At 45.3% G+C, this 14,170-nt stretch overlaps 1 protein-coding gene across 6 annotated transcripts in view; it reads left to right on the top strand.

The window, feature by feature from the left end:
* VCAN (versican) overlaps positions 290-14,170 on the top strand; it is a 108,197-nt gene continuing 94,316 nt past the window's right edge. For 2 of the 6 annotated variants that reach the window (XM_021380775.1, XM_021380774.1), the window contains exons 1-2: positions 290-743; positions 8,243-8,318. In XM_021380775.1, the coding sequence (XP_021236450.1) occupies positions 8,249-8,318 (70 nt within the window). In that variant the 5' untranslated portion in view covers positions 290-743; positions 8,243-8,248. Of the gene's footprint in view, positions 744-801; positions 1,076-2,315; positions 2,953-3,446; positions 3,569-8,242; positions 8,319-14,170 lie in introns of those variants that run through there. The other 4 variants (XM_021380778.1, XM_021380777.1, XM_021380779.1 and 1 more) reach the window with 4 other exon arrangements.

The following is a 14,170-nucleotide window of genomic DNA, read 5'->3' as shown; positions in this document are numbered from 1 at the left end:
TGTGAATTGGCAGCGCTAGGGGAAGTTTGGAACAATCACCCATATATTCTTTTATTGCAGTGCTGAGACTGGGGAGGCTGAGGGGAAAAAGGGATCTTGGTCCCAGCCACTTTCCCCACTGCAGCCTACTCCAGGAGCCAGAGCGGAGGAGGTCTCCCCATTCTCTCCCCAGTTAATTGTTTAATTGGGGAACAATGCTCCTCTCGCGCCTGCCTGCCCCGCTCCGCGGGGCTGATGCCGGTGTGCAGAGGGACCCGTGCGGGGCTTCCAGGCTCTCGGGGGGCTACGGGACCCCTACGTTGCCTGCGGGGGCTGCGCGGTGCGGGGGCGGCGCGGAGCCGGGGTCTCTCCCGCGCCCAGCTGCTGGCTGCGGGAGCCTTGCAATCGCGAGGAGGCTCTGGTGGAGCCTGAGAACCCTCCTCTCGCCCAGCCAGCGCCCCTCCTCTGCAGCGCTGACGGTACAACGATATAATAATGATGGGTGGCTGAGGCTCGCATTTGAACTTGCATGCGAGCTCCGTGTGCCCACAGCTCGGCGCAGCTCGCAGGCAGGTGCTCGCCGGTGGGAAGGCAGGCAGGGAGGGAGGGAAGGCTTGGGACGGAGGGGAGACCCCGGAACCAGCACCTCCTTCCAGCACCAACCAGGGACTTTACTCGTTCATGCGGCCACTGGGATCTCTGGACTAGCCTGGCCACCGCGTTGTGATTTTTTTTGCAATCTCTGCAATACGCTACCTTTTAAGGTAACTATAACTCTTTTTTTAACGCGCTTTCCCCCCACCCCCTCCTTTACGTGTGGTCTCCGGCAAACACCTAGCGTGGGGTTTAAAGCGACCGTTTCGCTGTCGGTACCTGTAAGGACAAAGAGTTGAACTGCAAACCTTAAGCGGGAGAGGATAGTAATGATTGGTGAATTTAAACAACCTGGGGTAAGTTCAGCGACAGGCAGAGGAGAGCAGAAGAGATGCCCGGGCACCCAACGAAACCACTCGGTTTCAAAGAGGAGAACAAAGAGAACTGGGCAATTTTGGGCTGGGTGCCCCAGCAGAAGTCTTCGTACCGGTTGCTTGGGAAGGTAGAGCTGCACCTTGATGTGCGATGGGGCTCCGGGGAGAGAAAGAAGGAAGCTATTTCCTATGGGTATTGCAGACACAAAGCGCTCGTGCGGCAGGAGCAGGGAATGGCCAGAGGGAACCTTTCCGGCCACCAGGTTTCCTTGCGTTGGGAAAAGCGTGTGCTCCCCACACCCCACCCCCCTTTTTTCCCCCCCTTTTTTCTTTCTTTCTCTTTTGTCTTTTCCTCTTTTTTTCTTTTTAGTTTTTTTTTTTTTTTCCTCTCGGTGTTCCTGGAAAGCTGCTGCCAGAGCGGAGTGGGGCATAGGCGCTCCGGCAGCAGCATCTGTTCGGAGGAACCGGAGAGCGGGCACCGTCCGAACCACATTGGCTCGGGGTTGGCAGCGGGCGCAGAGAGAAACCGCGGGGTCAGCAGAGCAAAGCAACCCCTCTAAAGCCCACGGATGGCTCTCGGGGGCACGGGGCACTGCCTTCCCCAGCCGCCTCTCGGCTTTTCGCCTTTGTGTCACAAAGAAAGTGAGAGAGCATCGTGGAAGGAATTAAGGGAGTTCCGACGGCGGGAAAAAGAGGGTCTGTGTGTGCGGTGGGGGGGGGGGGGGCTTGCCGGAGGGTCGGGCACCCACTGCAGGGGATGGGGCCCCGCGGGCAACCCCTGTCCCTCCATCCGCCCCCACGGGCGGCCCCGAGGTGACTCCGCCACACAAAGGGGCGACGGGGCGCGGGCCAGCCCTCATTGTCCCACTTGTCACGTCCTCCCGGCCACCTCCATTCCCTTCGGGCACCGATATTAAGCCCCGAAGGCTTTTTTTTTTCCCTTTTTTTCCTCCTCCTTTTTATTTTTTCTTCTCATTTTTAAAGGAAAAACATGTTGCAGAAACCTATCCCAGGACAGCCAGAGTGTAAATTTTGGGTGGTTTTTCTTTCTTTCTTTCTTTCTTTTTTTAAAAAAAAGGGAGAAAAAAGGAAGTTTCCTTCCAAAAGGGGATGAGTAAGACTTGGCTGCAGGCGGGGAGCGCTGGCTGCGGCGGCGGGGCGGACCCCGGGGACGCGCTGATGGCCGAAGCGGGGGCAGCCGGTGGGGCTTACTAGCAGCGCGCTGAAACCGCGCCCGGAGCCCCGTCCCCAGGGCGCCGAGAGCGGCCGCAGGGCCGTGCCCCGCGGCGGGGCCGGGCGGGGGTCCCGCTGCCACCGGGCGCGGCCCCGCCGCTCTCGAGGAACAGGACGGGACGGGGCGCGGCGGCGGCAGCGTTATGGCGCCCCCTGGCGGCGGCCGGTGGCGCCGTTGACCGGCGGCGGGGCGGGGGTCTTTGGTTGTATGAGGGTTTAATTTCCCGCCAGCGGCGTTGCTCATGTTCGGAAGGAGAATGGAGAATGATAACGGGGATAAAATGGTCGCCGAACGCCGGCGGTGGGCGCGGTGTGACAGCAGGGCGGCACCGCGGCGAGGCGGGGCGGGGGACGGCGCCTTTCCCGCCTCCAGCCGAGGACTGGCGGTGCAGGGCGTGCCCGGGGCCGGTGTGGGGCAGAGGGGCCGGGGAGGCTGTTGGGGTCTGCCCCTAGCCTCAGCCGTCGGGGTACTGGCTGGTACGGCACTCGTCGTCGTGTGCTTTGTTTTTGAGTGCCCTGCTTTTGTGTCCTGAGGGGTAGTGTATCTTGCGCTGGTAACGGCTTTCACTGAACGAGCCGTTGGTGGAGAGGCGGACATGTTGTGTGAGCGCCTCAGTGCCCACCCCGTGGCTGGAGCGCTTGTCCCTGTCCGGCCTGCCCTGCTGCCCTCCGTGCTGAGGGTATCTGGGGAGCATGACCTCAGCTCCCGGAGTGCCTGATGGCCGGGCCCGGGGCCTCGTGCACGCGGCTCTGTGTGGAGGTGCTGGGAGAGGTGAGCTGAGCTGAGCGAAGCTGAGCTACTCTGCTTTCCTCGGGCGGCTTCCTGCCACCTCTCTGCAGAGCTGCCTGCCAGCCCAGAGCTGCTTCTGGCTTAAATGAGCACAGGCCTGGAGGGATGTCCTGAGGCAGCAGCAGCTTCCCCACAGCTGCCAGCATGGGGATCACCAGAACATGCTGTGCTCTGGTCACTCTCCCATCTGTGCCCCTGTTTGGGGCTGCAGACTGCGCTGCTTGCCTTCTGGGATGAGGGGAGTGCCCCTTAGGCCCGAGGTGGGAATGCAGCAGATGCCCCAGGGCCTTGGTGAAGGCCATAGGAGGACCTTTGGAAGCGATAAAAGGCCTAGCAGATGACACTGATGAGTTAGATCGAAGCCAAGTCAACCATGTGACAACACAGTGGGCTAATTAATCACACGGCCATGATGGCAGTGAAACTAGCGAAGTCAATTAAACGGCACTTACAGTAAAGCTGATATGTGTCTGCAGTTAACAGTCAGACGGCATGAAGGGATCAAAAGCCTGCCAGCAGAAAAGAAAGTCCAGGGCTTTGAGAGCAGACATCGGCTGAGAATGCCTCGGCGCCTGGTGCTCAGGATGCAGCAGGGAAGGTACTGCATCTGGGATAGGACATTTCCAGCTTGCCTGGTCTGCACTGGAAAGCTGTGCAGTTTACTGTTTTTCCCATTAGTAGGAGCAGCAACTTTGACTCACGTCTCTAGTGCCAGGTTCTCTTAGGTGTTTCCCTCCTCCCCCTGCTTTTTTTTTTTTTTTAATTCTTCTTTCTTGTAATGAACCTTACCTTTGTTATACAGGCAAAGAGGTTAAATGGGCAGAGACTACTTTCTTCATACTCAACATACAGCTCTGCAGCTCATACAACTGCAGAACATGTGCTGAATCAGTCTCAGTGTGACCTGAGAAGCTGCAACCTTTTATGACACTGTTGCCTCTAGGACAGCAGTTATTTTCTCATTTTTCCAACTTCAGAGAAACCCTTTGGGTGGTATATCTCAGTCTGTCCCACACCAGGACGGTTCACAGAATTCTTAACCTGGAGTTAGAGAGACATGATGTTCGCCCATCTGGTTAAATTAAAATAGCATTGGTGTGAGATCAAGCTTGCACTGTAAACTAAATGCAAGCTGGAATTTGATCAGAACTTACTGCTCCTATGACTCTCTGCTGTTGTAGGGGAAGAAGCAGTGCCTGCAAAAATAGGAGCTCTGTTCTCTCCCCAAAGGTAGAACCTCCACCGTTAGTTTTCAGAGATGTAAAGTTTATCAGGGACTTGGTATCTTTTGCTTAAAGCTCAGAGCTGCATCCAATTTAGAAATGTGATATAAATGACTACTGTGGATCAGCCTGTGTGCAGCAGCTCTGAATGAAGTTGACCAGTCCAGTTGGACTGCTGCCAGCGGCCAACCCGAGTGTGGTCATGTGAAGTAAGATGCTCTTTTTTTTTTTTTTTTTAATAGGAAGTGGAAATTAAACACTTTCTCAAATCGTGCAGCCTGCAGTTGGCAGGACTTTCTTTCTGTGTCTATAGCATTATGGCTTTCTCTAGGTGTAGCAACACTAAGGGGAAGAAACAAAAGCTTATGGACAAGGTATGACTGGAAAAAATTTGGTGACTTACTGCATATTTAATACTGTAGCCAGCCAGCAGAGGCTTTTGTAGAGGGCAGGACTAGAAATACAAACCACTTTTAGAGCAAATATTTTGTTGCAGGAGCAGCCCATCTGATTGCAGTGTCCTGAGTGCCTGAGGTGCTTGTTGCTAGCAGGCTCCTCTGCCTTGCAGGCTGCTCTTGAGAGAGATTGGTGCACACCTGAAGAAGCCCACGTGCTCCTTCCAGGCTGGGTTGGATGTTGCTGTTTGCATCTACCCGCTGTTTCTCGGACAGGGTGGTAATGGGGTTATTTCACATTTAATTCTGGTAGCTGTGGTGGAGCAGCGCTTTGTAACACAGGAGTGTTTATGGGAGCCCATGGAGGACCAGGCTGTGAAAACTCTCATGCATGGTGTGTTGCATGGCAGTTGTGCTTGTGATGCTTATGAACTCAAGGGTTGAACATGGAACCTTTCCCCCAGCATTTTTCATTGCTTAAAGGCCTCAGGGTGGAGGAGATCTAGAAAATTGAGTGAGAGGTGATTTTTGAAGTGCAGGGTGGGGATTTTTGGCAGGTGTCACGTATTAAGCTCTGTGCTCATGTACAGTACTTTTTTTTTTTTTTTTTAAACTGTGTGAGCTCTCACTGTAGCAAATATAATCTCATCAGTCCTCATCACAAGACCAAGTCAATTTCCCAACCATGTGTGCTCTAATGGTTTGGTACCATCTGGTCATCAGCAGTCACAGGGTATCTTGGAAGCCATCTCTCTGCAGTTGTCTTTTCTGTTTCCGTATTTTGAGTATATGTGGGTTTTTTTTCTGTGTTCAGTGGCTGAAAGCTGAAGATCTTTTTGTAATAAGATTCCTCAAACTGCATTAAGAATGTCGTTACCAGCATTGTGCTGGAGGCATGGCACTCTGCGTTTGTGTGCGAGGTGGGTAGGAGCGAGCAGGTGAGATCTTTCGTATACCAACTGCAGCTGGCTCTCGGCAGCTTTGCAGTATGGCAGCAGGTCTGGTGGAATTACCCAGATGTGGGGCTGGGTGTACCACTTCTTGTCAGAATACTCCGTTGAGCTTCTGGGAACACAGGACGTTGCACGGGTACATGTTGTGCATCGACAGAGGGGCAGCTACTGCAGAGGAGTGTGCAACTCATCTGGCTTAGGTGCTGCACAGGTGTCTTCCAGGAAAGTCATTTGTTCTTTTTTCTATGTAAATTTGTTTGATGCCATTGTCCAATTCTCTTGTTTCTGATCTCAGAAGCCATGGTTGCCTTCTGAAGGAGAAAGGATGTGGAGTGTATGGGTAAACATGGAAAGCTAAACTTGTAAATAGTTTGTTCTAGTTTTTTGTTTAGCTGTTGTTGCAGCCATTGTGTGATGCAGGGGAAACACATGTGGACAGCTTACAAGGAGGTCTGGAGCTACCATGTCTTCAGAAAAGCCAGAGCTTTTGCATTCACTGTCTTTGAGGTTGGACAACACTGTAGATCTTCTCCTTTTCATGCTGTCTTTACAGTACTTGTGTTGCTGCAGAAGCTAGTTGGCAATGGCCTAGGTGCTCTACAGTGGTTTCAGGACACAAAGATGCTTGAAGCATCTTCTTGTTTGTGCACATCTGTAGGCTCACAGTGACCTCTCATTTTCTGAGATGTTGTGTAATAACAGGGATCACTTGAGTGTTTATCTAAGAAAACGTGGCTGCCTGTATTTGAAAAGTGTCTTATTGCATTAAAAGCACTCTGATGTCTGCAGCTCTTACCAAGTACAACCTTCTCGCTCTTGACAACATTCTATGTGGGCATAGTATTCTGGGGCACAGTACAGGTTTTTAAAATTAGTTGTGAAATAACCACCACTGTATATTCTCCATTTGCTTCTTTGCTTGTGTAAGCTGTTAGTGTCCTCAGGAAAAGCTTAGCAGAGGATGAGGCTCAAAATGAATAAAGTCAGAGATGTCTTGGTTCTTGTTTGGGACTCACTCGTAAAAAGTGCAATTTCTGTGAAGTTAATATTGCCAAATCAGTGATATCACATCATGCTGTGAGCTCTGTCGAATGGATGAAGCAGAGATGAGGCGTCTTTGGCAATGTGCAGCCAGCTCCATGGAAAGCAGCTGTATTCTTTCCTCCACACCCTGGGAATAGGTTGCAGTGTATGTTTCCCAGTGCAACCAGCCAGCCCCGGCCATCTGCATAGAGGGAATAAAAAAGTCTTGGGTTTTCAACTCTTTTGGGTGGGAATTCTGAGCATGATGCTGTTATGTTAGAGATTGCCTCATTGGAAAGTCTTCATTTGAGATGTTTTGCATCTTTTCTCAACCATTCAGCCCTTACACATCAGGTGCCAATTCACACAGATTCATGTGAGGTTTGGGCTGCAGCTGTTATCGATGTAGGGAACTTTCCTGGGGTTGAACACATCATCAGTAATTTTTTGAAGAAATTAATCTGCATGTTTCACTTTTGCGTTCAGTATAGCTTCGGGAGGTTTGTGGGTGTGTTAGTCAAGGCTTTAACCTTAAGACATTATGTGTAAATACTAAATAACTAAAATGCTAATATAAAAAATGGCAGAAAAAGTATATGTAATACAAGGTTCATAGTGATAACAAAGGTCTGTTTAATCTCTGTTTTGCTGTTCAGCTGTAATCTATCTTTGAGTTCAGATTTCTTGCCTGTTTCCAAGCCCAGGTAGCGTATTTTGACAGCAGTATCAGAAAACTCACTGTTCTGTGATTTAAAACTTTTCAAGGGCATTTGGCAAATCACTGCTGAGGACTATTCCTTATGATACCTCTATAGTGCATATATATAACTGTGGGGAAAGGACTGTTTGTAAAAGCATGGTGGTGATGGGCCAGCCGTTGGACTAAATGATCTTAGTGGTCTTTTCCAACCTTAATGATTCTGTGATTGTAATAAGTGACATTTATGGGAATTGTGATGCTTTTTCTAAAAAGATTCTTAAGTTTTCAGGATAATTGCAAATGTGTAACTAGCAACTGGAATAAAAATGAGAACATACCATTATGAACATGCAATGTATTGTTATGTATGTATTATTTATGTTTTCAGCTGTTCAAGCATGGAGCTTGTAAAAGAAATGATAAGCAAACCTCAAGGGGATTGACATGTTTGTTTATTACTGTAGACTCAGTAAACTGAAATTAATTATGAATTAGTATTAAATAGTCATTAGAATCTGTATTACATTGTCACTGTAATACATTTCCACTATGAAATAGTATGTACAGCAATTTTAAGAGCAGTAAGTTTGTAGATGGAGAGGGTCATAGGGTGGATGTTGATTCACGCTCAGAATTCATGAAAGGTTATTGTGGGAGCCTCTTTCCTAACCAAGCAGGTTGTTCGCTGATGCTAAGTGATAGGGCAGTCTGTGTTATGGACACAGACCTTCATGGAGGCTTCATCTGAATTGGCAACACCGCACCAGGGAGAAGACATCATGTTGTACTTATGGACTGCTGTTGCTGTGTGGAATTAGATTTAAAACAGTGAATAAAATGGTAAAAGATCAGTATATTATCCATTATTCACTGTCCTGCTGAACATCATTTTTTGAGCTCATGACTGCCTTAATATCAACCAATGATAAGGACACAGTATGATAACTAACCACTTACTCTGTTTTTCTTTATTTGTAGGTCAAGATGTTGTTAAATATAAAAAGCATCATATGGATGTGCTCTACATTAGCTATAACATATATGCTACCTAAAGGTAAGTCTGTTACATGTAGAATCATTTATTAAAATTCATTCCAGTGACAGCGGGAAGCAGCATGGTCCAGTTGGTAGAGTATTTCCCAGGACCGGGGAAATTTGTTTTCTGATTTTACCTCTGCCACTCTTTGCTGTACTGTGTAACTAAGTTTGTTCCTGTTTTCTCCCTTTTGCCTACTGATTTACATAGAAAACCCTTGGTGAGTGAGCATGCTTTTGGCAAGGTTTTTACACATCTATTTGTGTCTCCTGAGGTTTGTAAGTGCCATTACTATAATTCAAGTAGTGATAAAGACAGTGTGATAATGTGATAAAGACATTACAAAGCGTAAAGCAAAACAGCTTGCTTTCTTAAAATGTTCAGGAATGTGACTTACTGCTTTAACCTCTTCTTGTGAAATGTTGGTTAGATATGTCTCACACCTTCATTTGGCATGGCCTACAGAGGAATTCCCCTCCATGGGTGAGGTGGAGGCTACCAGGAGGTGATAATTTTGGTGGAAGGCAAACAGCTTTCACGAGGGCTTCAGCAGCGAGCAGTGCCAGTGCATGAGGGAAAGAGGAGCTTTCTAATACAGACTTAGTCAGGCTGCAGAGGTAGCAAATTAAGTGGGGGAGTCTTGGGGCTATAGGAACAGTGGTTCTGCACTCCTTCCAGTCAGGTTCCAGTGCATGCACTCATGTTAATCGATGCGACAGCAGCCTAATGAGTTTGTACGTCTCTGACACTCTCTATATTCAGGGTGAAAATTGCCACTTACAAGTGAAATACGGAGGAACCAAGAGCCCCAGTCTCTGCCTGCCTCTGACTGATAAAGAATGAGTCTAAGGAGACATGCTTTTTGGGGTGGGCAGTGTGTCTGCCAGACCCTCAGCTGTGGAGGCTGAGCTGGTTGGAAGTTGTGGTGAGCTCCTGGCTGCTGGGGCCTGGAGCAGGAACGTCTTAAAGCAGCTGCAGTTCTTAGCTTTGGGTGGAAAGGAGGAGCCCTGTTTATTTCTCATGGTGATTACATGTTAACACTGAAGTATATATTCATATGTGATTGCTATGATTGTTTGAAACTTTTGACTCAAGATTAGTAAGGAGCAGGTCAAGCTTTTCTTTTTCCCTCCCATTTTTTACTCAGTAAAATGTCTGTAAATGTACACTGATGTACAGCTCTTGGATCTGTTATTTGGATCTAATTAGTTGTTCATATGAAGTATTCTGGGAGGCAAAGCAAGTGATTGTCAGAGTGGTCATGGACTAACAATGTCAGTCTACATAGGGAACTTACAACATTTTATTTGATAACTTATAGCATGATTAGTCATCTTTAAAATGGAGTAAATGCTAGTACATCACTCACATGAGAAGAGGAATGTTAAGATTTTACCTGGTAATCAACCTTTGGATGGAGAGCATGTAATAAGAGAATAAGCAAGTCAAAAGAATCTGATGTGATATGTAAAGCTGACATTTCTGTTACAACCTATTTAAAATATGATCATGTTTATTTAGGGCATAATTCAGTGGTCAGTGTAATCTCACATACATCATTTAGCACTACATGGGGTAGTTGTGCCCCTTCTCTGTACCCTGGTGCTGGCTGACATGTTTTTCTTTGTGTTGACACAGTATTTATGGGGATATACGTCCAGCTCAGTCAGGTAAATGACTTGTCTGAAAGACAGCAGATAACCCTTTTTGCAAGTTAGTTTTCAGCTGGATCAGATCTTTGATCTGCCTCACTGCTTTACACAATTGCTTGAACTGGTAGAATTAGGGGATTGGGAGTGCATCAATGTCTGTAGAGAGGTGAAACTGTCTGGTAGAACAAGGGATGACACCTTTAGGTGCCCCTCAACTTACTCCACCTTTCATCACCTCTGAAATGGTTTATAAATGGTTCATGTGACTTCCAGAATAGAATTTCAGTAACACAAGTAAGTTTTCTGTGAATGGTCAGTATGGAATGGTTGGTATGGTCATCTCAGGAATATAGACCCAAGTTCTGACTTGTCCTTATTCACTTGAAACTTTTGAAAGAAGTGCAGAAAAGCCCTTATGTTCCTAGAAATAGACTGTGGACTTCTATTTTTGAGGTTAAGGATCATGCTTTAGCCACACAGATTCTCACATGTGAGATTCTTCAGAATATGGCCATGGTGAAGAGGACAAAGATGAGGTAAACTTTGATGTGAATGAATCCAACAGAGTCTGGGCTTGATCCATATCCTTCTGTTTTGTAGAAATATTAGTTTGTGTAATAACTTTTGAGGATGAGTGTTACAAGGTCACAGACAAACTTTTCCAGTCCTGCTGTTTTAAAAAAAAAAAAAAAAAGAAAAAGGAAAAAGAAAAAGAACACCTTTGAAATTAAATCTGTGCTTGCATTTTGAAAAGTTAGACAGGAATTTCTTACGTTTCAGTTTTTTTGTAATCCTGAATTTGAATGCAAAACTGATGCCTTGAAATCTTTTGTGAAACATGGATTCCCATGCTTCCTGTTCCCCAAATGAGTTTGGTTAACCATATGGGTTAATCGAATAGTCACTTGCCTATGATTAATGGCAGTGTTTCCTTTTGAGCAAAACTATTCTCAAAGCTTAAAATCATTCTTTTGAAACTCATACGGGGAAATTTGTCAAAATCAACAATTATTTTATGAAAGAAAGAAGCTTCGGCAAGTTGGCATTTTCTCCTAGGAAAAATGTTGTGTTGAAAACTTTAAATATCAATTGCGAATACTAGTTTTGAAAATGTGTACTGTTTAGAAGCTAACCTTACTATCCAGTCCACATGGCACTGTTATCTAATCATTTGTCATTCACTCTGATGTTCGGTTTTGGCATTGTTGTAGCTGCTTCACTTACTCAGTTGCTTAAAGGAGCATCTTCCTAAGCACTTCCTTTTCTCTTCCAGTGTCTCCAAAAGGCTTTATTTGGATGTTCCCCCAAAGATCCCTTTTTAAAAAACAAGTAAACAAAGTTGTTAATTTTGGAATCCAAGAGATTAATTAGGTTGTAGAATCATCAAGGTTGGAAGAACCTCCAAGGTCATCTAGACCAACAGTCCACCTACCACCAATATTTCCCCTCTAAAACGTGTCCCATAGTACAACATCTAAATGTTTCTTGAGCACGTCCAGGGGTGGTGACTCCACCACCTCACTTAGCAGCCTGTTCCAGCACCTGACCACACTTTGTTCAAAGTTTTTTCTGATATCCAACCTGAACCTTCTCTGGCAGCTTGAGGCCATTCCCTCTTGTCCTATTTCTAGTTATGTGGGAGAAGAGGCCGACCTCCCATCTTGCCATGGCCTCCTTTCAAGCAGCTGTAGAGAGTGTTAAGGTCTTCCCAGAGCCTCCTTTTCTCTAGACTAAACAATCCCAGCTCTCTCAGCCACTCCTCATGAGACTTGTGCTCCACACCCCTCACCAGCTTCGTTGCCCTTCTTTGGACACACTCCAGAGCCTTGATGTCTTTCTTATAGTGAGGGTCCCAAAACTGAGCACAGTACTCAAGGTATGGCCTCACCAGAACTGAGCACATGGGGATGACCACCTCCTTGCTCATTCTGGCACAAAACTGAAGCTTAATTTAGAAAAGAGAAGATTATAAGCACACAAAGTTTTATGCATTCACCACAAAGTATTATTCCTGCCTTTGTTTTCTCTTCCACTCTCATCTGTTTGAATGGTCACATTCATAAATACCTAACGTGTTTGCGTGGCTTGTTCCTTAGATTTTATGTAGCAACAGAAGTATTTTTCCTTAGAGAACTGAGAATGCTTTTCCATGACTTCTTTAAGGTTTGAAATACTCAGAAAGCATTTTTTGAAAAGGAGGGCAGCAGGAAATATGGTGCAAGCTTCTGGGGTCGCGGGAGTGCCCTTCCGTAAGACCTTTGCTATTTGCTGTGGTGCATGTGAAGGATTAATGACAGAAGTTCATGAGCAAGGATTACACCTACTCCTAGCCTGCCATTTACTCACTTTGAAATAGCTGGTGTTACAGTTCTGTAGTTCACAAGCTGGACCTTGTGATTATGATCATTGTTGAAGTTTACCTCACTCATTATAAGCTACTATTTATCATGTCATGAATAAGTGTGCTTTCATGAAAGCCCTATAATCTAGAGGAGAATACAAACACCCTAGGTTGCAGTATTTGATAATGTCCTTTTGAAGGTATATAAATAATATACATCAATTTTGCAAATCATGTTAATGTTATATATGTGCTATAAAACGCATGTACATGCATATAATGTTTGCACATCTGTATGCGTGTTACATTGAGTTCAGTAGCTGGGATTTACGTTTTTCTGGCTTCCCATGATTTTCTTGCAGAATATAACACTGTTTCTTTCATTATTTTGCTTCCTTCTGTTACTCTGCTTCTTAAGACTACAAATCACCTTGTAAAGAATTAACTGAGGACTTCTTTGGGTATTGGTCTTCTGTTACCTCTGCTATCAAAGTTTCATATGCTTTTGTACAAGCTTTGCATTAAGTTTAATTTTTCAGTATCTTCATTAAAGGAATGAGAGTTAATGAAAAGACTTCCCTTAGGCTCAATGTTAGTAGTCAGAGTAATGGAATCCACAATTTCATTGGTATTTTCAATTGTTCTTGGCAGGATATATACCCTATAAATATGTAGATTGCAAAATATTGCACAAAGAATTCTAAGAAAGCCCTTAGAAGTTTTTCTGTAGTTTGTGTTCAACTTCAAAATAAACATATAAAAATACGTGTCATTTGTAAGATAAGGCATCTTTACATCCCAAATGGTAGATTGCGAGGTCCTAAGACACTTTTTCTGGGGGGATATATGTGTGAAAAGTCAAGATAGAAGTTTTTGCTTGTTTGTTTTTGTTGGCATTTTTTTTTTTTTTTTTTAGGGAAAGGTATTCCCATGTACCATCATCTCCATAGTAGACTGATTAAAATGTGTTATCTTTAGGTTTGGGGATTATAGGACATTATTTAGTCTGTGAAAACTCTACCAGGAAACAGTCCTGTCAGGACATAGTGATGGAAAGTCTTCATTTTGCTCCTGCTTCTTATTCTGATATTGAAGCTATTTAATATTTAAATTGAGGAAGACACAAAAACCCAGCTGCTAAGACACAGAGAGTCTGCCAGTAACCTGACTGCATGTCATGCTCTGGGCTTGAGTCTGCTGTCCCATCATCTAGTACAAAGCTCCTGTTGACTTTACTGGCAGTTCTGGCAAGATAGATCTGTAGCCACGTTACTTGGACTTAGCTGTCTATTTTATTTATTTATTGTCTATGTATGTTCCCTAGTGAATTAAATATGTTTAAGAGTGATGCATTTTAGTTAGCAACAGAAAAGAATGCTTATATTAATTGCCAGCCAGCTTAGTCGTATCAAAACCATATCTCATTTAAGATCGTTACCAATGTTTTAGGTTTTACTTGGTTAGGTGAAGATGTGGTATGAAACAATGTCCAGTGCTGGGATAGTTCTTCACTGGGGATTGGGCAAATTCTGCTTTTTCTCGGCTTGTATTCAAATTTACAAACAGTTGCAAAATATTTTGTTTGCATTTTGCTGGCCGCATCCCTTCTAAGGAACCATCTGTCTCAACTAGTTTGGACTACTGCAAGAAACCAAGTTTTTTGAAACTGCACAGGAGTATCTCCTAATCTTCAATGTCAAACTTTTTTTTTCAGTAAAGTGTCTTTTCTCCCCTTTCCTCTTCTGCTTGTCAAAACAAAGAGTGCCTTTTAAAAGCACTTTATAGTGCTTTCTAAAGCTAGATGAGTCTGTTTGTAGGTACATAGTTTTCCCTTATTCTGGGATGTAGTCCAGTTTAGGGTAGATCTAATTCGCATA

This window comes from Numida meleagris, chromosome Z (assembly GCF_002078875.1).
Source record: "Numida meleagris isolate 19003 breed g44 Domestic line chromosome Z, NumMel1.0, whole genome shotgun sequence".
NCBI classification, from domain to species: Eukaryota; Metazoa; Chordata; class Aves; order Galliformes; family Numididae; genus Numida; species Numida meleagris.
This window is presented reverse-complemented; position numbering and strand designations above follow the sequence as displayed.